The sequence below is a fragment of the Patella vulgata genome, chromosome 8, assembly GCF_932274485.2.
Source record: "Patella vulgata chromosome 8, xgPatVulg1.2, whole genome shotgun sequence".
In the NCBI taxonomy this organism is placed as follows: Eukaryota; Metazoa; Mollusca; class Gastropoda; family Patellidae; genus Patella; species Patella vulgata.
The window spans coordinates 50,452,917-50,480,914 of record NC_065886.2 but is presented as its reverse complement, the minus strand read 5'-3'; the positions used below and the strand labels follow the sequence as shown (position 1 = coordinate 50,480,914).

General features: G+C 35.1%; 1 protein-coding gene across 2 annotated transcripts; it reads right to left on the bottom strand.

Annotated features, from left to right (window-relative positions):
• Positions 1 to 523: 523 nt before the first annotated feature.
• On the bottom strand, positions 524 to 27,438 carry LOC126829981 (ATP-dependent DNA helicase Q5). 2 transcript variants are annotated; one of them, XM_050560174.2, is made up of 13 exons: positions 27,236 to 27,438; positions 24,642 to 25,294; positions 24,115 to 24,332; positions 23,236 to 23,398; positions 21,559 to 21,641; positions 20,268 to 20,477; positions 19,574 to 19,706; positions 19,027 to 19,125; positions 16,922 to 17,809; positions 16,376 to 16,606; positions 15,163 to 15,235; positions 8,839 to 8,856; positions 524 to 2,252 (listed from the first exon to the last, which is right to left on the bottom strand). In XM_050560174.2, exons 1-13 carry the CDS (start codon positions 27,354 to 27,356, stop codon positions 2,158 to 2,160), a joined length of 2,985 nt encoding a protein of 994 aa, XP_050416131.1. In that variant the 5' UTR covers positions 27,357 to 27,438; the 3' UTR covers positions 524 to 2,157. The 2 variants fall into 2 exon arrangements, with proteins under 2 accessions (XP_050416131.1, XP_050416132.1); XM_050560175.2 differs by lacking the exon at positions 8,839 to 8,856.
• Between the last annotated feature and the right edge of the window lie 560 nt (positions 27,439 to 27,998).

The following is a 27,998-nucleotide window of genomic DNA, read 5'->3' as shown; positions in this document are numbered from 1 at the left end:
CACTAAGAGGTAATTAGCAGTGGGAGGAAACCAGAGAATATCCACAAGGTAGAACAACCGGGGAATCGAAACCACGCCACTTGACTCAATGACAGACCTCCCACCTCCATGTTCAGACCAATGTTTGTTGTAGTATTGTGTGGGACTAGTATTAGTGGTAGAATAATGTGAGAGTTAGTATTGTGTGGGACTAGAGTTGATTGTAGTATTGTGTGGGACTAAAGTTGATTGTAGTATTGTGTGGGACTAGAGTTGATTGTAGTATTGTGTGGGACTAGAGTTGATTGTAGTATTGTGTGGGACTAGAGTTGATTGTAGTATTGTGTGGGACTAGAGTTGATTTTAATATTGTGTGGGACTAGAGTTGATTGTAGTATTGTGTGGGACTAGAGTTGATTGTAGTATTGTGTGGTAGTGTAGTACAGTGTTGTATAAGTAGTAGTATAATTCACTAAGGTTAGTATTTTGGATGGTTTGAGACTGTAAGTTGTTGGTAAAAATAAAATAAAAAACACCATTCTCTCATCACCGAGTATTTATTCTTTGAATAATTCTACAGAGAAAAACACCCCTATACATATGATTACCATACTACATAATAACGTATCAAATATATAACAAATTCATCAACAAAAGGCATCATATAAACCATAGTTATTTCATAGGATTGGTTTAATATAACTGTTTGACCATCTGTGTCCAGTCAAAATTAACATACTCAAAATAAACTAATTAACATCAATATAAATCTGTAATTAAATTAACATATTCATTTATTCAAAACTTAATTGGTTACCTTTTTCAAAGGAACATACATTTCAAAGGGATTTTTTACCTTCCATTCCTATACAATCTGATTAAAATATAGATCTATATTTCGTTTTGTTTTTTTATACTGGGTACTTTCGATGGCCCCTATTACATGAAGTAAAGTCAAGTAAAACGAAATTTTGAACTATTAAAAAGGAAACGAAATAGGATCTGTGTTTTAATAGATAACATACCAGTATTTACGTGAATCAATTAAGTGCCTCTTGATGAGTATTATTTTATTACAAGCTTGTAGTCTTTACATAAGATGATACTAGTACACAATTCACATTTAACATATAACCTCCATCAAATTTAAAATGGATCAATACCATTCCATTTAATGAAATTTAAAATGTTGAAATTGAATCCAAATTAACCTATAAATGATTGGTTTAAGTGGATATGACATCACTAATATACAGAAGGGGTTCCTGGTATACAAACAGGATCTAGTTGTTTAGAATTTAATGCGGGCTGTTCTCATCATTCTGGTCCTTGCAGAAAAGTAGGATGTCGTTTAATTTTATTTATAGGAGTTGGGTAAAAAATCCCTTTATCTTCAACGCATACATGTACCAATAAGTGAAAGACAATTTAGTTAACTAGTTGGTTATTCTGGTAAATAATGTATTTACCAACATACAGTACAAATATTGTCTGTCTCTTCTTATAAACATATATCTTCAGTATGTGCGGTACATCTCAATTATAAATAGCATACTTAACATACAAACAATACTCTTCTAAACAAAACAATTATTACTGACAGGTAAACTCACACAGGTATTCTCAACAGTTATTCATTTATGACAAACGTAAGATAATAAATAGGATAGCTCATAAATAAAACATTTTTTGAATATGGTAAAGTGTTTCTGGTAATATAATTGTGCATTTCTTGACAACTTCTTACACAAATAGTAGTAATATATGCATCCACTTCAAGGTGTTCAAAAAGAATGATAGGTTGACAGGGAATGAAACATATGCTCACAGCTGCTCAGTCGCCAGAGCTTTCCATAAAGATTGTTGCATATTTATTCCTTTGTGGGTAATGGGAGCTTTTACAAGGCACTAAAAATAAATCAAGAGCAACAACCCATTATAATAAAAATTTCAGAAATTATTAGGCTTCTTTGCTCTATTAACAAAAACACTGAATATTGATTTCAAGTCGATAAGATGATAATTCTTTTAGTTTCTAGAACTTATAACAACAAATTGTGGATGTAGGATGGATGGACAGACAGAAGTGACAACATTATTAAAGAAATTACAATCCGTTACAAATGAGTAATTTATATAAGCAAATCATATCACACAATTTATTAGAAACATAAGATTTTATTTTTTGATCCAGTCTTCTAGATCGGACATGTTGTTTATTTTATCATGTTGGTTAAAGAAATCTCTTATGAGTCTTTTAGCTTCCTCTTTACCTGAAAATAAACAACAAAAGTTAATCAATATTCTAAAATATTGAAGAGTTTCTTCAGTCTTATTGAACATCTCGAGTTGAATAATTACATAAACATCAATTTTCAAATATCAACATCATTTTAAAATCAAAGACTATTATTCTTGAAACTCAATTAGTGCTTGCTTTTCACCAACTCCAATAACTGATCAGAATTTTATAACTATTCCTCAGCCCTTCAACAAAGAAGTTTACTAGACACAACCAAAATAAATAATGCTGTATTTGAAGGGGTGCAACCATTCTTTAAAGATACATTAGTCAAGAGCTAAATCTGCCTATTTCAAGTCTTTCTATAGGCTTCAGATGTTATAGAAATTATTAATTAGACCTTTATTTACATAACAAGCGCAAAACCAACTCTGTAGACCCTATGATGGCTTGGATACAGCTTGGATTTAAACAGTCGCCCTATTTAATAATTAAATCATTAAATGGCTGGCCAAGCTAACATTTACCATTAATCACTGATGTCACTACCGGAGACTACCAATGAAATGACTGACAATCGAGGGTACCGTAGGCATTGAGGATGTTACTTGATAATCGAGAATATGTGGGCGGAGTTATCCTCTGTCAATCAAACGAGAATATGTGGGCGGAGTTATCATCTGTCAATTGAACAAGAATATATGGGTGGAGTTATCGTCTGCAGTCGCAGCCTATTTCTAGTCCAAAATTCCAACAGTGATAATTTCATTCAGAATAAAGTAATTTGACTAAAATTTTCAATATTTTCTTTTCTTTACCATCTATTTTTTTATTCTAACTAATGTATCTTTAATATCAATAAAGTAATGCACAACTACATGTAGTTTCAGTGATACGCAAACACAAATCAACATGAACGGTTCATGACAGAAATAATGACATGATTATACTGTACTATATGACAACATTGATAATAATTTCATACCATTGTTTTAAAATATTGGGAATGAACCAAGGTCATCAGATGTAACATAAAATAAAGACTTTTTATTTATTCCAATAGTAATATCTTAACCATTAATAATATTAACATCTCAAATTGAAACAAACCAATGCCATTTAATTATAATTTTTACTTAAAGATATCCGCTTATGACCTATTTAAATTATGCCTAATAATAAAGAGAGAATTGGGGTTTAACATCCACTTATTTTATATCAATAATTCGCCTGTGTGTAGGGATCTTTAGCAGTGGGAGGAAACTGGAGGACCTGGAGAAAACACATGAGGTTGGTGGACAGGCGACCCTACTCCTTGTCACGTACAACTGGGGTATCGAAACCACACCCGCTGACTCAATGACAGACCTTATGATAAAACGTGCACACACTAACCATTCAACCATTCAACCATCCAACCATTCGACCATCCAACCTCCCATCCAATAATAAGAGAGAGAGAAATGGGGTTTAACGTCCACTCAACACAAACTGGGTCATTTCGGGACAAACATATGGTTTAATTTTATTTCAATAATTCGCTTGCGCTTTCGGGTCTTTATTAGCGGGAGGAAACCGGAGGACCCGGAGAAAACCCACGAGGTTAATAATAATAATAATAATAACTTTATTTCAAAAGGGTTGACAATTAGGCCAATTGGACAGGCGCGTCTAATAATAAACCATAGCCTTTGTTGTAATGTTTGGCCAAGGACTGACCACTTGAACCCGGTCGTAAACTAATTCATATGATTTAACATATAGTGTTAATTATCGTTTTGTTCAGTTAATATCATCATATCATGCCAAATGATGACAAAATTGCCAAAAACTAAAACAAATTTTGTTCATGATCCAATGCATTACAAAATTAGGCAATTTACTAAAAAGGGTTGGCAACGATGTCTTATTAATAAAGCTCACTCATTTTGTCAATATTTTCAACATAACAGATATTTATATTGGCTGAGTTGCTGGCATTATGTTTACTATAAAGATAAGAAATCTTGCCATGTGTTTATTTACATGCCATGGTATATGACTGAGTGTTTATTTTTCAAACAAATTGTAAAATAAAGAACCTACATCAAATTAATTCAACAACTGTATTGAAGCGTTTATGTTAATTTGATATATATAAAAAAATGTAACTAATGCAGTTAGAGTCATGTTTTTATTAATTTAAGAGAACTGGTGGTAAAAACAGTTGTATATAAATTATGAACAAGGAATAAACACCTGCTTTACTGGCATATTACATTTATATCTGATGTTTTGTTGGTTGTAGTATGTACTATTTTAGATGCTATCAACATGTCTGACCACAACAGCTGTCAACAGAAGTAAGGAATTCTATAATATTGATATGTAAGACAAACCATTAAATACATCAAAAGATGTTGCAGTTGATTCAGCTGGTTGGTCTATTAAATAAAAGAGTTTCTTCCAGCTGTTAGATCTACTTATATTATACTACTTCAAACATTTCATTACCTGATTATACCAGACATATTTCAACACATGTCAATATCACATATAAATTCATTAGTCACTCAAGTCTTTAGTATCCTAATTAATTTTATGTATGGAAAAGAGAATAATAGCTTTACCTTGAGGCAGTCATCTTGTGATAAAATATAATATAACCATAGATATAGAGATCATGTTTTTCGATAAATTAAATATATCATTCTTTTTGTATAAGAGAAAGAGGAGAGAGAAATAGGGTTTAACGTCCACTCGACACAAACTAGGTCATTTCGGAACTGACATATTGTTCAATTTTATTTCAATAATTCGCTTGCAGGCATGGTCTTTAGCAGTGGGAGGAAACTGGAAGACCTGGAAAAAACCCACGAGGTTGGGCAGGCAATCCTACTCCTTGTCACGTACCTACTACTTGTGCAGGTTGGGTGAGCAGTGTGCAGATAGGGTGAGCGGTGTGCAGGTAGGGTGAACAGTGTACAGATAGAGTGAGCAGGTAGGGGAAACAGTGTGCAGGTAGTGGCAGCAGTGTGCAGGTAGGGGAAACAGTGTGCAGGTAGGGGCAGCAGTGTGCAGGTATAGGAAACAGTGTGCAGGTAGGGGAAACAGTGTGGAGGTAGGGTGATCGGTGTGCATAGTGGGACAGAGGGTGTGACAGACCGGGGCATCCATTTCAGGGGGTCAAACAATCAAACTTTGCCAGGGCATCAACAACCTATTGCAAGCCACTGTTCATTTCAACCCCTTTCTATTGAAGATGATTTCAACCTGTCATCCCCACCCCTATTACTGCTGTAAACCAACTAATATACTGACGTAATATGATTTATCTATCAAACAATTTATTACTCAACAACCATGACCATGTCAACTCTCATATTAAACAAAATGCTTTTTTTATCATTCTTAATCTTGATTACGTGACAAAATCAAGTCAACAACTATTCATCAAATTTCGAACAGACATTTCACACTTACATAATCAATAATAACCGTTAGTAGAGAAAACATGGAGTCTGATAAGATTAATAAGATTCAACATACTATTTCCTTTCAGTTTGTTGGTTTTTACTTACAACATTCATGTAAAATAAGCAGTGTAAATTAAATTCTACATGAAGGCCAATAAAAACTAGCTACGACTTAAAGGGACTGTCCAACTCTTGGAATGATGGTGTATATAAAGCTATGACAGATCTACCAACCTATAGGTGAGATACAGAAATGAAGTGGGCTTTAACAGTTTAACGTCCTATTTTTCTGCTCCGTCTGGAATAATGAAGACAGACATACACCATACTCTGTGCTACGAGTGAAATGTTGCCCAGGCGGCGGCACTACAGCCTACTCTTATTTTAAATTAACTGTCAAGGGTTCTTTTACGTGCACGTCAATGTGTACACATGACCTCTGTTTATCATCCCATCCGAATGATTAAACACTGTTCCTTGCCAGGCCCTCCTCCCTGCATCACTGACATGGACAAACCATGTCGCAAAATCCAGGTGCTTTCTGAGAAATACTGGGATCGAAAATGGGACCTCTAGGTTAACAAGCCAGTGTCTTACTCACTGAGCACACACGGCTCCCTGTGATGTTTCAAGATTAATTATGTGTTATACACATTACAGTTCTTCAGGATGCGCTCACTAAATACTTTAAGTTGGTCAGTACTTGATTCATAATACAGTTATTTTGAGTATTAATTAGTTTTCTGGTTATAAGTGATAATGTCTCTTGAAGAAGATATTTACACACGTTGTAAACGAAGATTTATTTCCTTATAACTTCCTTACAAATGACTGACTCTGGTGGAAGTTGGAGCATCTTTCATCTCAACATTACCTCTTTAAAATGGATCAATTCTCATGTTGGTTTTTTTTTTTGTAAATCAAATGGAATTGCAGAAGATTTCAAGAGTCAATGTTCAGCTACACAGACATCTAAGAGATTGATTTTTATTAAATGTCGTTCAACATAATGTATGAAGTAATATTATAAAATACTTCTATATTAATGGGATTTTTACACATTTTAGACAGATGTTGGCATGTGACAGAGATTTAAACCAATCAATATATGTTTATCTATATAGAATGTAGACAAAAACATTTAACTATAGTTTTTCAATGAAAGAAATGGATTTAAATAAAATGTAAATGAAATGATATTGAACGTCCTACTTTTCTGCACCAACCAGGATAACGAAGAGGGACATACACCATACAGTGTGCTATGAGGAAACTTTTGTCTGGGCAGCGGCACTATGGCCTCTTATACTGAATTCCAATTGCCAAGGGATCTTTTAGGTGCAAGCCAATGTATACACGGGACTCGGTACATCCTACTTTTCTACACCAACCGAGATAATTATTATTATTATTACAGCATATTTATAGTGCACCCTTTCATATAACATGTTCAGGTGCACTTTATAAAGTGACAATGTAATCATAAATAAACAACAAGATTATGAACATGTTAACGATTGTATACAGAGTCAGTTAAAAGCCTGGTTAAATAAGGGTGTTTTAAGTTGTTTTTTTTAAAAGAATATAGAGATGTACAACATCTTAAACAAAATGGTAGATTATTCTATAAAACAGGTGCTTGATCCCTAAAAGAGAGTAAATTATAAGAGACTAGTGGGCTATGATGGAAATTCCAACTGTCAAGGGTACTTTTACGTGCAGGCAAACGTGTACACAGTACCTCGGTTTTTGACACCATCTGAATAGCTAGATGGTTTTTATTACCAGCTCTTGATCAGTCCTGTATCACTGGCAAGGAGGAAACCTGTGGAACTTTCTCAGTCACAACACCCGATCCAGACGAGAATAATTTTAGCATAATCTTCCTCAAATTGGAACCAATTATTTTTTACACCCACCATTAATTTGGTGTTCTTGCCCATCTGAAGGTCTAGACCTAATACTACTCTGATAAGTTGAACCTGGTTTGTAAAAAATCATGAAGACTACGATTCTGGTGGTAGCTTCACTAATTTGAAAGAAAACCAGATCATATGTAGTAGACAACATAATCTAACTGTAGATGTCCAGTATAGCACCAAGTGTACTAATAGGATTATAAAAACAAGTTTAAAACTGTTATATATACCTAGAAGCCTACAAGCTGTCGATGTGGAAGTTAATTTTAAAAAAAAACACACGAAAGTGAAATAATGAAGTAAAGCACAGATGTGTTGTACTGGCACACTAAAACAAGGTTTAAACAATAGTACTGTTTAAAAAAAATATTATATACACACAAATAGATAACCATATCATTATACAGGTTACAAAAAGCCATGCGCTATGTAGGTATTGAAAACTAAAGTAGTAAAACTCTAGGCTACATACACATATGAAAGCAAGATAATAACATCTATAAGCTTACTCTAAATATTGCTTTACTCGAAAATTATTACTGACTATATGAGTTGAGTCTTTAAAGGAGATGAAGAATTTAAAAAATATTTTAATCACTTGACAATAGAATCATGTTTTTCTAGACACAAGACCAACAAAATCCAAACAAAACAAACATATTAGAAGATTTACACAACAAACACATTACAATATTGGAACATTCACACAACAAACATATTACAACATTGATCAAACAAACATATCACAACATTCACAAAACAAACGTATTGGAACATTCACACAACAAACATATCACAACATTCACAAACATATTAGAACATTCACACAAGAGCCATATTAGAACAATCACACAAGAGCCACATAATATTAGAACATTCACAGATAAGCCATATTAGAATATTCACACTTTTTTTCTTTCTTTTAAATGGGGTTTAATGTCCACTCGACACAAACTAGGTCATTTTGGGACTAACATATGGTTTTTTGATTTTATTTACATAATTCGCTTGCGTGTAGGGGTCTTTAGCAGTGGGAGGAAACCGGAGAATATTCACACAACAAACACATAGGACATTGATACAACAAACATATTAGGACATTCACAAAACAGCCAATTAGAAGATTCACACAAAAAACATATTAGAACGTTCACACAACAAACATATTAGAAGATTCATATTAGAATATAAAGACTAGGTGAAGAAAAGACATGAAGCAATAAATAAGACTAGATCCACTTACACACAGTCTTTGATACATCTGTAAAGAGATAAACATTCCATTTAATATCAAATCAAATATTTATCAATATATCAAATATACACAAGTCTGTACAGGATTTAAATAATCTGAGACCAACCCAACCTGTTCAAGTCACAACAATAGCTGTGTCACCTCCACGAACTAGTCTAAGGCAGTTTAAGTAATAGTAGTTAGGCACAGTCTGATTTCATATGAATTATTATTGATGTAGGATTAGTAGGTCCAACTTTAACTGGAATATACTGTTATAAAAACTATCTATTTATTATATGTTTACAGATTCTTATGTTTCAAGTGACTCAAGCAAATTTAATATGCACAGATATTATCCTATTTTATCCTAAATCTCAATTCATCCTTGTATTACGATTCTGACAACTATAAACAAAATATACCAATACCCATAGGCGTACGAGGAAATTTTTGACTGGGGGGGGGGGCGGTGGTGGTTGGTGCCCAAAAAATGTAGTTAGGTTCTTAGTATGTTACATAATAATAATAAATTCGCTGTTAAATTGGACACATTCAAGAACACAATATCTTTTTTTTATACAACTTTTACAAAATACAATTGTGTGCCCAAATTTTCCCAGCATTTGGTGCCCAAAATGGGGGGCCGCTCGCCCCCCCCCGCCCTGCCCCCCCCCAGCTCGTACGCCTATGCCAATACCCATAATAAATTGAAATCTGTCTACAGAGGACGGCAAAACAGACACAAACAAATAATAATGAAGAGTTAATTAATTACGTCCGTTAATCAAACGTTTGTTTTCATGGACAGAATATCTTAAAAACCCGAGTACAATAATCATAATATTGTATGGAGTGTTGAGACTGCGGAGATGATGAAAGGAATACATAAAATAACTTGACAGTCTGACAAACACAATATATACTATAGATATGTATATTAATCAAGGTAAGGTGTGCGTTACTTATTATTATAATAATATAGGTATAGAAAATAACATCATCATTATTACATCATTCTACTCTTAGAAACATCTATAATAAAGTACCAAGAAAAGTAAGTTGTGCTAACTCTCACCATATGTTTGGCATGAGTATTATTTTCAGTATCACGCTGGTATATATTTGTTATCAGAATTTGTAAGGCACAACACCTGCTTGTTACCTGGATATAAATATGTGTGAAATATTTTGTTTTCAGTGGTAGCTTCTCTTTATGTAAATCCTCAGGCTGGGATATTATCAAAATTACTTGAGGACGAGATATTTTTCAAAATATGCTTAAATCAATAAAAGGTTAAATTGATAAAATGAACACATACATTAAAATTATATCAAACAAACAAACAAAATTTCTGATTCTAAATTTTTTTTAGAAAAGATTAAATAGCTAATTATTGGTAATGGCTAATATGTGACGAGTTGAAAATAGAGAAAAATTATAAAATCAACGATCTTCCACCTACAGCTTAATGAAGCATAGTTGGGAATTCGATTTCAGAATATTGACTTAAATAAATTGGCATTTAATTAATGAATTAGCTCCTTTTTATTTTAAGAAACATGTTTAAGATGAAAATCAAGACAAGCTTATTAAACTTGAAATTTCACTTTATGACCCCTTCCTATAATGTCCCAATTTTTATTGAGATACAATATAGATTGTTACAATACAACCTATCACGGGCGTGGTAACCCATGAAGTTACATGAGGAACAAGATCCTATCCACCCCCCCCCCCTCTCCAGGTTAAATCCAATTTCATTTATGATCGGTGTTTAAATATATAAAATTATATAAGAATCAAGAGTTATTATCTAATTAATTTAAAGTCAAGTCGTGCAGTAATATGTGTTTTGTAAGCAGTATTTCGATTGGCAACTACATGATCATGTGTACAAATATATACTAGTTAGATGATTAGCTCAATTATAGATACACATACGATGTCATATTAAAACTATAATGTCATGTTAAAACTATTATACGATGAGAGAGAGAGAAATGGGGTTTAACGTCCACTCGACACAAACTAGGTCATTTCGGGACTAACATATGGTTTAATTTTATTTCAATAATTCGCTTGCGCATAGGGGTCTTAAGCAGTGGGAGGAAACCGGAGGACCCGGAGAAAACCCACGAGGTTGGACAGGCGACCCTACTCCTTGTCACGTACAACCGGGGATTCGAAACCTCGCCAGTCGACTCAATGACAGACTTTATGATAAAGCGCGCGCACGCTAACCATTCAGCCATCCAACCCCCCTATAATACGATGAAGATCTGTTCAATCGGTAACCATTCCCTCATGTCAGATACACACAACAAAAGTTAACAGATTTCTAAAAATCTCACTATGGGAGATTAGATAAAGAGCTGGCAGTTCTCACTATAATAGTTAAAAACTAGATAATGTAAAGGGAATAAGCTGAATATGTCAGTCAAATTGCTTCACTCTGAAACAAGATATTAGCGATTGAATTTTGATCATCATTACTTAGGTCGATATGATGAAAATCAAATCCTTGTCACGTACAACCGGGGAATCGAAACCATGCTAGTTGACTTAATGACAGACCTTATGATACAACACGCTCACCATTCAGCCATCCAACCCCCCCTGTATGATTAAAAGAACATTAATGACAACAAATAATTCTTGCTTCCATAGACTTAATGGCACTTTAAAATAGGCTGCAGATACAAAAATTTAATACCTTTAGCATGTGTACAATATTTTCTTTTTAATACAACTTCTATGCCAAAAGTAGCGTCTGCCATATTTTCAGTTATTTACTAGACGTGTCAAATATTGTATTGGCATGAACAAACTACAGGATTTCATAAACAATAACATGACAAAATGGTTAAAATGTTTTTGATAAGTTATCCTTAAAGATATTCACATCTTTATCTTGTATGAACAAATATCACACAATTCATTACGTCAAGAAATTATGATGGAGTGAAAAACATTCTTAACTAAAACATATTTATAATAACTTTCAAATCATAGCTCACTTATTTTGTGCGGGGGGAGGGGGGGGGGATGGTTAGCATGTGCGTGCTGTATCATAAGACCTGTCATTGAGTCAACTGGCGTGATTTCGAATCCCCTGTTGTACGTGACAAGAAGTAGGGTTGCCTGTCCAGCCTCATGGGTTTTCTCTGGGTCCTCCGGTTTCCTCACACTGCTAAAGACCCCTACGCGCAAGCAAATTATTGAAATAAAATTAAACCATATGTTAGTCCCAAAATGACCTAGTTTGTGTCGAGTGGACGTTAAACCCCATTTCTCTCTCTCTCTCTCTCACTTATTTCGCGAATGCTATGAGAATTAGACTTTCTGTTCACTATTGTCTCATTGCGCTTTGAGCATGCTTTTGGATGGATTTGGCGCTCTACAAATGTTCATGATTATTATTATTTGGTCCTTCAATTTATTAAAATTTGACCACAGATTTGTTCATATTATGTAGATTATAATTAGAACATGGTTGCCAAGTAATCCATATTATCATACCTGGATGAAATCCGATATTTGAATTTATAATAATATTTACATTTGGATTAAGGATAAGATAATCTTTGAATGATAACGCCTACTTGCAAGCAAATCATTAATTCTTAAAGAGTTGGATGAAAAGTAGTTTAAAGGGCCCGTCTCGATTATATTTTAGAGAATAAAACTGCTTAATTTTGTGTTAAAAGCCCTTAAAATCCTCTACCTTAGGGTCGAACAACAAACTCAATATACATGATACATTTTTAAACAACTTAAACTTGTCAGTCTTCATCTGGAAATGGAGACTGGTGTCCCAAGCTGTATTATACAGTGTCTGGATAAAAATAACGTGTAGATGAAATTTACCTTTTGTTATAAGTACAGCATGTGAGTCATGCACTGTATAGATCTCTAAAGAAACGGCAATAGATTATTATCAGGTCAACCAACGGAAAAATTGACCCAAAATCTTAAAAGGGTCACATGCCTGGATAAGCGGTTTTGATGTTCACGTCCAAACGACTCAATATTTTGAGCTGAAATTTGTAGAAAAGGTAAATACACCATTCCGTTATATTTTGGCATTCTAATTTCATATGCAGATTTTTATTTCTGAGCTGGTAACTTTAACGGTACTTCAATAACTAATTGACATTCTACTCAAGGAAACGAAAGAATATGAGTTTACTGGAATATACACCAATTCATTTTTATAGTTTGGCAACTATAACAAATCATGTATACACATCTATATTGCACAGCATGAGGAAATTTGTTATGCCAACCATTATGGACTTTGTCATTTAATGAAGCGAGGCCAAGTCTGGAACTAAGCAGTTACGATAATAAACAATCAATGCACACATCTTGTCAAAACTATAACAGTGATAACTTGGCTCAGAATAAAGTAATTTGAATGAAAGTTTCAATATATTCATTTTGCATTATCTATTTTCGAACTATTATAGCAAGAATGGTCAGCTTTTATCTAAATCTTACATAATGTATCTTTAAATATTGACTATATTTAGGATTAAATGTAATCAAAATGACTACATGTTTGGTTGATTTAGATATAATTATCTATTATAGTTCCACGCAAACATTCAGCTTTTCAATTTAATGCATACATTCTTCTACATACCAAATCAAATTCAAATACTAATGTTGTATAGAACGTGTCCTAGCAGAATATCTAAATTCTAATGTTGTATAGAACATGTTCTTGCAGAATATCTAAATACTAATGTTGTATAGAACGTGTCCTAGCAGAATATCTAAATACTAATGTGGTATAGAACGTGTTCTAGCAGAATATCCAATATACATGTGGAGTGTTTACAAAGATCAATTTAATATCAATCAACACAATGCCTTTTCCCAGCCAAAAGTACAATATCTGCAGGTTTCAACAATACTCAACAGCAAAAACGTGGCCTAGTATGTTAATAACAAAGTAAAACTGTGAAATTCATGCTAGAATTTCTCTCTCAACAATCACAGGAAATGAATTTTTAATGCTAGATTGCCACTGTTATGCGATGTGTTGCGATAGGATTGTCCCTATTGAGTCCACGATCTGCTTGCTACGTGCAGATACATTCGAACACATTTCCATACGATCAACAAGATTGCTAAGAAATGAAATGAAATGGGGTTTAACGTCCTACTGTTCTTCTCCTATACTGGGCTAATGAAGACGGGCATACGCCATACAGTGTGCTATGAGGGAAATTTTGCCCGGGCAGCGGCACTATCGCCTACTCTTATATTGAATTCCAACTGCCAAGGGATCTTTTACGTGCATTCCAATATATTATACACAGGACCTCGGTTTTTCGTATCATCCGAAGGACTAGACAGCTGTCCTTATCAGCCCTCTGTTCTGCACCACTGACAAGATTGCAAGGAATGACCTCAATATATGATAAGACCTGATAGGATCACCACGATTATTCCGCAAATAAAACCACAATTTCAATCGTAACACAACTCGTGATAGTGGGAACCTAGCATAAGAAAAGATAGGTTGCCAGGCAACGAAACATAGGCCCACAGCAGCTAAATCGTCCGGGCATTCAACAAGAGTTGTCGCATATTTTTACTTTTTTCGGTAATGAAACATTTATAATACACTAAAATCTGATTAAGAGCAACAACTCAGAAAACCATTAGAATTTGTATGGTTTTTATAAAGTTCTGCCCCATGCTAACGTTTTGTATACAAAACTTTTAATACTGTATCATGGATTTAGCTGTTCCAAGTCATAAAAATTCATTGAAAATCAATATACTTGTACGCCTCAAGATCTTAAACTCTGTGTATCAATCTGAAGTCAATCGGATATTATCTTTGGCCTCTAGAGCGTCCACAAGATTTTTTGAAGTGATCAAGGGCCATAACTCTGGCAGTAATTATCAGAAATCGCTGAAAATCAATAGGCTTCTTCGTCTCATGACCTTAAACACTGTGTATAAATTTAAAGTCAATCAGATATTAACTTTGGCCTCTAGAGCGTCCACAAGATTTTTTGAAGTGATCAAGGGTCATAACTCTGGCAGTAATTATCGGAAATCGCTGAAAATCAATAGGCTTCTTCGTATCATGGCCTTAAACACTGTATATAAATTTAAAGTCAATCGGATATTAACTTTAGCCTCTAGAGCATCCACAAGCAATTGTGGACGCCGGCCGGCCGGCCGGGGGCGACGACAATATACGCCCACATTGAAAACCTAACAGAATAAAGCCTGTAGAGTGTTTAAAGATGAATCAACCCGATAGATAACTGATACCTGAGATGTAGATATATATATAACAAACATACCTGTAGTTGGAAGACCTTTAATTGTTTCAGATAATTCATGTGCTATACTCTTTGCTACAGCTTTAAATAATTCCTGTAAATAAATATAACAGTTACTAGTATATTGAATTACTTTAATTACTTGTATAATAAATATAACAGTTACCAGTATATTGAATTACTTTAATTACTTGTATAATAAATCCTTATAATATATTCTATAATTTGATTATCCTTTACTACAATTAAATAAATAATCATAGATAAAGAAGAGTTTATTTCGGTTCTTATAAAAAAAAAGTTCAGCACGATTCATTAAAGGTAAATACATAAGTTTTTTAAAACTGAATTTCATGAACTGGCTCATTAATCAAAAGCTAGTTTGATTTCAGACAAAAAGGGTTACAAAAAAATAGATAATAGCACACAGTAACTGAGTAAGACTTGTGTACATAAGATTTTGTCATATACCCTCGATGTTAAAGAAAATTACCGCCTTTCCGTTCAATATCAGTACATGTACAAACTTTCATGATACTCGCTACATTAGAAATTACTATTCAAGCATATCCTATTTTACAGACAGGCCCCAATTTAAATATCTTCCATGCAGTGGAGCAAACAACACAGCTTGTTTATTAGTTATAGAGAGATAGAGAGAGACTTATATAGTGCTGGCAGTATACTGAGACCAGACAGAGAGAGAGAGAGAGAGAGAGAGAGAGAGAGATGGGGTTTAATGTCCACTCGACACAGACTTGGTCATTTTGGGACTAAGATATGGTTAATTTTATTTCAATAAATCGCTTGAGCGTAGGGGTCTTTAGCAGCGGGAGGAAACTGGAGGACCCAGAGAAAACCCAGGAGGTTGGACAGGCGACCCTACTCCCTGTCACGTACAACCGGGGAATCGAAACGACACCAGTTGACTCAATGACAGACCTTATGATACATTGTGCTCGCACTAACCATTCAGCCATCCAACCCCCCAGTTTTATAAGGGTCGTCCTTTTAACAAGCATAAATGAAGAGAAATATGTAACTGTTTTAACATTCTAATAATTGTTTGATATACATGCCCATGTTTGATATACATGCCCATGTTTGATATACATGATATACATGCCCATGTTTGATATACATGCCCATGTTTGATTTAGAATCTTCTATAAAGACTGGATAGGGAGAAGTAAGTGTATAATACAAGGGAGACAACTTCAAATAGATAACTTACCTTAGTAGCAAATCTTCCCTTCTGATAATATGGTGTTAAATATCGTACAACTAAATCAGCTGCTCCTTTTAAACTAACAGTTTCACATATATCAGGCTTTATAACTTTATTTTTTTTATTTGGTGATGCTTTTACTGAAGGTGATTCTTCTGTTTCATCAGGTACTTTAAAAGATTTTTCAGTTGAACTCCCCCAACGAAGTTTCTTTGATTCTGGCACAGATGATAAACTCTGTAATAGAAGGGAATTTGTTAATAAAGTTTATAATAATCTCCTTAGCTAACTATACATTACCTCTTACAATTACCTCTTATATAAAATGACCTCCTATACAAAGCTTAGAATTACCTCCTATATTTAAAACTTTCGAATAACGTATCAGAAAATACAAAATGAAATGAAATGAAATGGGGTTTAACGTCCTACTGTTCTGCACCGACTGGGCTAATGAAGACGGGCCATGACAGGTGACCCTACTCTTTGTCACATACAACCGGGGAATCGAAACCACACCAGTTGACTCGAATGGATGTCATTAAAACTTACATCACGTGGCCTTTTTCTAGAACTATCTTTTAAAGAACTCTTTTTGGTAGAAGAGGAACTTGAATTCTTTCGATCACCATGTTCTCCATTTTTGATATGTTTATGACTAGTACTCGAACCACTTTTGTGCTTGTGTTTATCTTTTTCATCTGGTCTTATTTTACATTGTTTTTCATCTTCTGATGAAGTTTTTATTTTTTCATCATCTGTTAACATTTTAGGATTATCTGGCAACTTTTCGAAGAAGTACACTAACTGTGGTGGGAATGGTTTTGAGGGTGTGTGTGATACCGGAGAAGTTGAATCAGACGACCTTTCAGCAGTGGGACCAGGGGTCACATCTGGTTGTAATCTAGAACTAATTGGTGACGGGGGCGGAGAAACTCTAGAACTGTCTGCTATATTAGTAGACCTGGATACGGAGGATGCAGACACAAAACCTGTTAAAGTAGATTGTCCTAGAGAAGATTTATGTGATTTCTTTTCACTCTTCCCTCTAGTAGAATGTTTGGAATTAACATTAGTCACTAGTGACGATGCACTGACGAATCCTGATTCCGAACTAAGCGCGGCAAATCCAAAATCCTCCTCCTTCGCAGATTCGCAAACTTTTGGCTCAGTATCCATGGCAACAGTTTCTTCTGCTATAAAACAGGAATGAAGAGTCTTTTCTCTTGTACACTTTCTGATCTCTGACACAGTTTTCATAACGGAGGTTTTATAGATGTTACCTATTTTATTTTTATTGAAAGAAGCGTATTCTAAATCTAAGGCACAACATCTTGGTTCATAATCCCGAGCTCTCAGCTTGTCCGAGTCTCCCTCAAAGAAACTTATAAAGTTCTGATAAAGAGATTTTTCTAACATCTCAAAGCAGTGTTCTCTTGTCTGAAAATAAAAATATGTACAGATCTATACATGTTCAATGTTTTAAAATCAAATATCGAACTTAGCAATATTTGATATTTTCTTTAATTTTAAGTTGTAGACAGGACAATCATGGATTTGACAACCATAAAAAAAGGGAGAGGGAGAAATGGGGTTTAAAGTCCAATATTACAATCAACAATTTTATCTCAATAATTATTGGAGTCCTTGACAGTTGGTGGAGGTTGGAAGGTGACCCTATTTCTTGTCATGTACAAGCCTTAGATCAATGACAGACCTTGTGAGCTAAAGTGCATCGCAGTGCCGGACTGGGCCCACCTGTCCACCTGTCCGTGACAGGTGGGCCTAAGCTCATTAATAAAAAGTGGGCCTAAGCCTATGTTATCTAATTGTATCAGGAAATCAAAAATTTGCCTTCTTCTGCTTTGTTCTGAAATGCTTGGAAAATTGGTTTGCGGTTGTCAATTTTAAAAATTTTCCTGATGGGAGACCCCCCCCCACAAGACGCTCGCACGCCTTTGGCGCGCTCGTGATACCCCTTCGGCGCGTACTTGTGTGGGCCTTGGTCAATGACCTGACAGGTGGGCCTTCGACCCACCAGTCCGGCACTGAGTGCATGCATCAGACCACATGACCAATGGAAAACACTATGGTTGTTTTTAATTTTAAAAGTAAAAACAGGTTATCAGACATGATACAAATAGCCTGACTATCAGATTTCTGCAGAATTACTGTTCAGAAAGTGGGTTCCATGTCGGCTGTAAATGCCGGTCAGGACCTAGGGCTCTGGAAAACGACTGAAACTGGATTAGACCTGTCAGTCATTTTGCATGCAGGAAAAGTAGTATATTTTGTGCTATATCATAAAATCCCCGGATACGACGAAACTGTGCACGTTGTGATGTAAAATGTCGGGTATAATAAAATTAACAGTAGTAGTCTACGAATGGAAACCACTGTCAATTAATTATCCTTGTGTATATTGCTCTAATCACAATCCACGGAAGATTAACATCAAACAGATTAAAAGATTAACATTTAAGCAATTTAATTAACCGTGGTTTGTTTTATAATTAGTGTGTAATCATTCTTAAAATCGAGACTTAAAACCACTGCAAACTTTCATCGCTCGTGCAGCCATATTTACTGTATCAACATCAAACAAATCAAAATTTCAGGTATCCTTTATAGAGATCTACATCTAGAACTACACATACCTTGACGGTTAATTTAGGTATTTTCTGATTAGCAGCATCTCTCAGCGGACAATCTAATGATGGTGCTTCAAATTCTGAGTCTTCTTTTTCACTTGTATTCTGCCAGAAAACAAGTAGAAAATGTTTCAGTCATTTACATATATTCTGATTTAAAAACATACAGAATTAAAACAGATAAAACATGTAGAAAATAGCTAAAAATAAAATGTATGCCTTAGGACTGTTTCTTAATGTTTTCTCATCTGGCATGAAAAATCTGTCTAGGTATTTTAGTTGTACGGAACTGTAAAAATTTAATTGCTATCTTTGGAACCCAACCCAAGACAATCTATACTAATATTTGTGACTGTCGTTTGTCTGTTTGTCTGTCTGTTCGGGGTTGGCGGCTACACTAGGTCTGCCCCGAGTCTGAAATTTGGGGTATAGGGGTAGCTTGGACCAGGGAGTAACATAGGCCAGGTGACGTTAGTCTACCACTTCCGGTTTCGGAGTTATGACCCCCGAGCGAAACCGGGTATCCTGCTAGTAAATTATAAATAACACTTACACCCCCTTTCCGTAATTTTAACTGTTTTTTAATGAGAGCCATCCTTTGAGCTTTTTCTCTTTGATCATCCTTTTCTTTTCTTTCTCTCTCATCATCACTATCATTGCCAGTTCCACCATAATCATCATTTTCCCTTAAAGGACAATATTGGTGTCAGCCATTATCACATATTTGATAGAACTGGTTAAACACATTAAAATTATAATTCTAACACAGAGATCGTTGCTACAATAGATGCGAAATGAAGATTTCAAGAAATGGAAGTGACGAACGCAAAAGGAAAACACGAGTTATCCTTCTACATAACTAACTGAAGTAACGAGAGATAACAGACACACGGTCGGATTGCATTTCACTGATAATTCCGCTGAGGATGAAAAGTTGTTATATGAGACGATGAGAGGATATCTGACAATTCCAAAAAAAAATAATTTGCTATCACTAGATAAAAGAAAATAAACAAATTAGAAAAGGTCTGTGCATTACCATGTTTTTATTAAGTAGAGAATGAATAAAAACAAGGGAATGCACAGGCCTTTTCTATTTTTCTCTTATCTAGTGTCAGCCAATTCTTATCTGCTATTGAATAAATTTTACATTAGAACACCTCCTCAATGTTAGTGTAAGTTTTTAATATTTAAAGAATATTTAAAGAATACTACAAACTACAGAATATTTAAAGAATACTACAAACTTTTTAACGCCTCTTCTACCTCCACCATAAAGTTCTGGATCAATGGCACCTCCATCAGCTTTAGCTATAGCTGTTCTAGCAGCATGACCTCCAGTAGCTAAATTCAGTAAATCTTGTTCTACTTTCTTGGGATATTTACACACATCACACATCTTTTTACAATCAGGTTTCTCATCACCAAAAAAATCAGTAAAATTCCAATGGCGACATCTGTGAACAATTGAGAAGTAATAAATTTTAATAATGTAATCTTTTCATTCTGCTTTATCTGTTGCAGGGTGAGTATGGATTTTGATAAAATTTCTGTGAAAAAAAAAGTTATGCAATTTTGAATTTTGAAATGATTCTCCATATGACTAGAATGTCTTGAGAGCGAGAGAGAGAGAGAGAGAGAGAGAGATGGGGTTTAATGTCCACTTGACACAAACTAGGTCATTTCGGGACTAACACATGGTTCAATTTAATTTGATTGCGTGTAGGGGTCTTTTAGAAGTTGGGGGATCATGTGGCTAAGTGGGTAAGACGCTGGCTCGCTAGCCTGGAGGTCGGGTGTTTGATCCCTGCATTGGCCGAGAAAGTTCATCCAGATTTTCTGGCGTGGTTTCCCCTTGTCAGTGATGCAGGATGGAGGGCCTGACAAGGACAGCTGTCTAGTCGTTCGGATGGGACGGAAAACCGAGGTCCCGTGTACACATTGGCGTGCCCGTAAAAGATCCCTTGGCAGTTGGAATTCGATATAAGAGTAGGCTGTAGCACCGCTGCCCGGGCAAAATTTCCCTCATAGCACACTGTATGGCTATGCCCGTCTTCATTAGCCCAGGTTAGGAGCAGAACAGTAGGACGTTAAACCCCATTTCATTTCATTTCTTTTAGAAGTTTAGAAGTGGGAGAAAATCAGAGGACCCGGAGAAAACCCACGAGGTTGGACAGGCGACACAACTCCTTGTCATGTACAACCAGGGAATCGAAACCACATTAGTTGATTCAATGACAGACCTTATGATAAAACATGACGCGCACGCGCTAACCATTTGGCCATCCAACTATCCCATGTCTAAAGAAATCTTAAAAACTGTGACTTGTGACAGGGGAATTTACTGAATTTTGCCAAGGTTGTGTCTTAGAACTAGCCAAACAATCCCATCTCAAAAGCTGTGACATGTAGCATGCTTACAAGGTTTTGGTGACAAGGACAATCCATGACTTGTGATATTTCAATGTGTCTCTGTATGACTTGATAAACAAGCCTAGTAAGCAGGAAGCTGTCAATGTTGTATTTACATGTACTTACTTAGGTTTCTCACAAAATTCTACTAATGTATTAAATCCATCCATAGTTGCTTTAGATCGCATTTTAGCGGCGGCCATGTCTTTCTGCAAATTGTAAAATGAAACGAAAATTTGATATAAAAATGCGGAAACTTTTCAAGTATAGGTAATTGTGTTAATCCATGAGATAAATAGCCAATTGTATTTGGAGAGAGGGAGAGAGAGAGAGAGCGCTTAATAATGTCCACTAGACACAAACTATGTCACTTTGGGACTAACACATGGCTCAATTTTATTTCAATGATTCGCTGTGCGTAGGGGTCTTTTAGCAGTGGGAGGAAACCAGAGGACCTATAGAAAACCCAACTCCTTGTCACGTACAACCAGGGATTCGAAACCATGCCAATTGACTAAATATAGCGTGCACATGCTAACCATTCGGTCCTCCACCCCCCCACACTGTATTTGGAAGATATCAGTTCATTAAAGTGTTTATTAATATAGCTGAAACATATATAAAAACAAAAATTTCAACTTCATTTCATATCATTAACATCAAAATTGTAATAATAATAATTAAAATAAAGAAAATATTGTAATAAAACAACTTAAACTGTAAACTAATCAACAAAATTTATTAAACAAAACTCAACATAAAAAGACTTAGCCAATATGAACTTTCCTCAGTCTGTACATTCTTAAAAATAATAATTGACTATTATAAGAATTCTTAGTAATTTCTATATATTAATTCTACTGTGTAGACACATTTTAATGTCATAATGGATAAAAATGAATATGAACTAAATAAGAAACAATTTGTTTTAATAAGAACACCAAACAAGTCAGATTTTTAAAACTGTATTCATTATATCTGAATACTAGAAGTGAATATGATTTAACGTCTGACTGGTCTACACCAACAAGGGCTAATTGAGACGGACATACATCCTGCACGGAGAGAAATTTGCACAGAAAGCAGCGTAACGGCATAATCTTAATTTGAAATTCTAACTATTAAGGGTTCTTTTACATGCGTGCCAACATATACATGCGACTTCAGTTTTTTACTCCCATCCGAACAACTAGACATGGTCCTTGTCACCAATGATAAGGGGAAAGCAAGAGGATTGAACCACAGAATTCCTGGTTAGTGAGCCAGCTGATTAGTAACTGAACCACTGTGGCTCAATAAGAAAAGTCGATTATAAACTATACACAACCCATATATCAACCTATATCAATCATACACAATCCAGGAGCACCTTCGAAAAAAATTGAAATGAAATGGGGTTTAACGTCCTACTCTTCTGCTCTGACTGGGCTAATGAAGACGGGCATATGCCATACAGTGTGCTATGAGGGAAATTTTGCCTGGGCAGTGGCACTAAGGCCTACTCTTATATCAAATTCCAACTGCCAAGGAATCTTTTACGTGCATGCCAAAGTATATTCCAGGGACCTCGGTTTTCCGTCCCATCCACACGACTAGACAGCTGTCCTTGTCAGGCCCTCCGTCCTGCACCACTGACAAGGGAAAAACAATGCCGGAAAATCACAATGGACTTTCTCGGACAACACAGGGATCGAACATGCAACTTCAAGACTAGCGAGCCAGCATCTTACCCACTTAGCCACCGTGGCTCCCGAACTAAGCACACAAATCATTTTTTTTTGTATAAGACATACATGAACATACCTTTGGTCTTTTTAAATCTGTATTGATAAGAAATGCTACTTTATCTCTTTCACTTCTAGAATAATATAACCTACAGAATGATTGTTGACCATCTCTACCGGCACGACCCGATTCCTGGTAATAACCAGCCATTGATTGTGGCATGGTCCAATGAGCTACAAACCTGAAACAATTCAAAACAGAATTTAATTCAAGAATTTTCGGTAAGGTTTGGTAATAATATTAAGAGCTTTATCAGCAATGTATTTTTGTGATTTTGCGGTCATATCCTAAGAGATCTTTAAACTGATGTAGCGTAAACACTCAGTCAATCATGATGTTTTCATTTTGAGTCAAGTCTGTATCACTCCAAACCTGATACTTTACAGAACAGTGGATGGTTGCGGTTGGCTGCCAGATCTTTTCACTTGATATGATAGTGCTTATAATGTCTGATATAAGTATGTGATGTGTATTATACGTGGGTTTGTCTGCTGGGATTCTGTGTCATGTGGTTTTGTTTATTTACTAATTGAAATTCGGTATCCATTATATATACCCAATCTGGTTAAAACACAGATCCTATATCGTTTCGTTTTTATAGTTCAAAATTTTGTTTTACTTGTCTTTACTACACTAGGATCTGTTACGGCGAGTTTTTGGTACGAGGCGAACTGAACTGTGGGTAAGCCACTAGAAACATCAATGCTGATTGATTAATCAATATCTGACGTCATAGGTTCAAAAGCCACTCATATGACACCTGACACAAACTTCCACTAGACTCGGTCAGATCTTCACGTAGTAGAGACCATTGAAAGTATAAAAAAATGAAACGAAATACAGATCTGTATTTTAATCTGATTGATCAATACCTTAAATATCATTGGTAAATTTTACCTGACATTAGCTTTATCAACACCCATACCAAAACTAACTGTAGCTACAATAACTGGTACTCGACCCTCCATCCAATCTGTCTGGACATCGATTCTATCTTGTGCTTTTAATCCAGCATGGTAAGCTTTAGCCATTATATTCTTTTTTCTCAGTTGTATTGCTACCTCTTCACAACCATCTCTAGTTCTACAGTATATTATACCACAACCATATGATGTCTGTAATAGGAGTAACACAATTAACACACTAGTCAAATGTTTTACTTGTCAGCGCGCACGCCGCACAAGCTAACCATTCGGTTGTGTTGCAATCCACATGTTAAAAGGTAGGAATAGAAATGTATGGCTAAATCTATTTGTAAAGGCCAGCTCAATTTTTGTCAAGGTTGCTGAGATGTAAATAAGGTTAGGGCACGTGATTGTTGGCGAGATGGGATTAGCGGTAGTCCTGTTTACATCTCATGACCTATGACGAAAAATTGAGCTGGCCTTATCATTTAGCACTAACCAGAAATACACAGTACTTACCCAATCTGGTATATTCATATCTTCTGGAAGAGATCCGAAACAGGTTTTAATAAAATCATACAAGTCTTTATACGGTTCCCTTAATGTTTCTTTCAGTGTAATTTCATAATACAGATTAGAGCGAAAACAACTACTTTTAAATTTAATTGGATTTTTTAGTCTTAGTTGTTTCAGAATATCTTCCTGAACTTGTTTTGGGGCTGTTGCTGTCAAGGCTATACAAGGAACACCGGGCATTTTTGAACGAAGTGTTCCTAATTTTAAGTAATCAGGCCTAAAGTCATGTCCCCACTGTGATACACAATGAGCTTCATCTACAACAAAGTAACTCAAAAGACGTCTTTGAACTAAGTTCTGTAAATATCCTTTAAATACTTCTGTGGCTGCCTGTTCTGGAGTGATGTAAAGTAGCTTAGTTTTGGGATACGCTGATTGCAAATCTCCAACAACACGACTCCTGTCTTTTGTGGTCATTTTAGAATTGATAGTCTCTGCTGGTATTCCTTTGGCTGACAAATGTTCAAGTTGATCCTGCATAAGGGCTAGTAAAGGGGAGACAACCAGGGTAACACCTTCACCAATAACAGCTGGCAGCTGGTAACATAGAGATTTACCAGCTCCTGTTGGCATACTGACAAAAACATCCTTATTTCCTGAAAATATATAACAATTCAGTGTTGAGTAAGCTTATCATCAGAGTGCTACAGACAACATCAGTGTACTAATTTATATTAAAGATTTTCATTCAATACTTTTTTTTAAATGAAATGGAATGGGGTTTAAGGTCGTACTGTTCTGCTCCTAATGAAGACGGGCATACACCATACAGTGTGCTATGATGAGGGAAATTGTGCCCCGGGCAGTGGCACTATGGCCTACTCTTATATCAAATTCACTGTCAAGGGATCTTTTACGTGCACACCAATGTATACACAGGACCTCGGTTTTTCGTTCCATCCAAATGACTAGACAGCTGTCCTTGTCAGGCCCTCCGTACTGCACAACTGACAAGGGGAAACCCCGTCGCAAAATCCTGATGAACTTTCTCGGCCAATGCAGGGATCGAACACCCGACCTCCAGGCTAGCGAGCCAGCATCTTACCTACTTATAGCCACCGTGGCCCCCTACTTTTTTATACAATATACTGTGTTCAATATTTTAGATAAACTTTTTGATCATTGTGAATCAAAGATTATTTTGAGTTTGATATTGTTGGTCATTGTAAATATCTGTACAAAAGGTTGATATTTATATAGTATAATACAATGGGTCATAATAATTGATTACATTGCATTAGAATGAGAAAGTCTGTGTAATGGTACCTGCAGGTAATGTAATTAATTATATTTGCAATGTAATTGTCCTAGGCCTGTTTGTATTGACTATTACACTTATTCTTTTAGAGTTATTATATTTGATATTATCCCATTTTATGGCCTAAAATGGATTTGCAGAATTTCTCAACTCCTTTGATAACTGCTTAAAGTAGTCCAGAGTTGAAAAGTTGTTGATTTCAATACAGATGTTACGGTACTCAATCAATACTTATAATAATACTACGACTATAGGAAGTCAGACTGAGACAGACCTTTAATTGTAGGGTAAAGTTTGTAATCAATCTTCTCTTATTGACTATAAATAATACCCAATACTTCAGTCATTTCAACTGTCAAGGGTTTTTATATGTGAACCAAAGTTTACATGGATATCCTCACTTTTCCAGTTCTTCTACCCACATTCACTTATATTATACCAAATGTCTTTCATTTTATGAGTTTATTGTGTACCGTATGTAACACTACCATGAAATCTGTTAGGATTCTACATGTACATTAGACTGATAAATATTATTCGTTGACATGTAACATAAACGGTAAACACTAACAATCAATTTCTATCACCATATTGATATTTACACGTCATTTAAAATAAAGAAAAGTTAACTCTACTCTTGACCACCTGGGACGTTCTCATTGCTAAACACATATCAGATCAACGTTTTAAAGAGCAATGTTTTCATTGCTATACACAAATTTATCTAAATATTTTTAGCAATGTTGTTGTATGTATATGCAACATTTCTCTAAAATAACCTATTACAGCCATGAGATTAAGTGTCCTGTCACTGATGTGTTATTGATAGCAAGGGGCTGTTCTTAAAACTGGTCTAAAGACATATTGATGACTATTTTTACAACATGGTGGAAGTTCAACCGTCCTATATTTTGTGCAATGACATAGTTGAATTTTGAATTAATATATATTTGTTCGTAAACTGTTTGTTTTAGTTTTAACCCTTTTAGTGTTGTCTTATAAATCTGGATGGACAATCTAAAGTAGCTAAGTCTCTTACTCAATAATAGTGGACTCGAAGTCGGATAAAAATACCGCTTCAGGCGATACTGTAGTTGCATTGCACCACTACATTGGCCTCTGTAAGTTTAATTCGTCATAATTATCATATTTTTGAGTTGTTACACTCATTCATAAAGAAATTGAGTTTGCCAGGTAAAATTGAAGGCACCCAATCGTAGCTAAAAACAAACACGTCAGTATCTCAACTACCTAAGGCAGGCTAAGCTACTGTACTAACCTTGTGCAATGGCAAAAACAGCTTCTTTTTGTAATGGAGTTTTAAATTCTTTATGCCCAAAAGCTGTGTTTAGTGTCTCGTAAACAACTTCACAAAATTCTTCTTCGTTTTCCACATCCATTTTCAGTTTAATTTACAGCATATTTTCCAGTTAAAAACTTTTATCACCAAAGGCAAAGTGCCATGTTTGCATGTTTTCTACATTTTGGCCTCAACCGCAAAAGAGCATAGCAAAGGTAAACAAACTGGAGTTACGCCCCTTTAACTATCAACAAACCATTTCTATACCGCCCACCAGAGCCTTATCCTATTTGCTATTTGTTTTGCGTGTGGTGCTTAGCTAATTAATTTAATACAATAGCCCACTTAAATTTTAGTAGACAATATGTTTTTATAAGGCATTAATCAACAGTACTATTACTAATACAGTACTATTCATTTCTCCATTTAATTAGCTTTCATTCACAGGCCTAAAACAACAGATTTTAACTTCAATGAGGTGCTCCACAAAATCCTCTGTTGGACATAGTGTGAAGATGGTCAAATCTGCTTGCCACTATAATTAGACTTTAATTAAAAATCTTTTCAATAATGTTAAGTTTGGCAAACACAATCCAACAATAGAATAATCTGAGGTGAGAAAAAGATCGTGGTATCCATGATAAATGGATATAGTTTTTCCTGTTTAAAGAAGACCCAATAACCAAACACTGTCTTATCTGCATTAAGTTTTTAAAAAAATGTTGGTCATTCAAATGTTAAT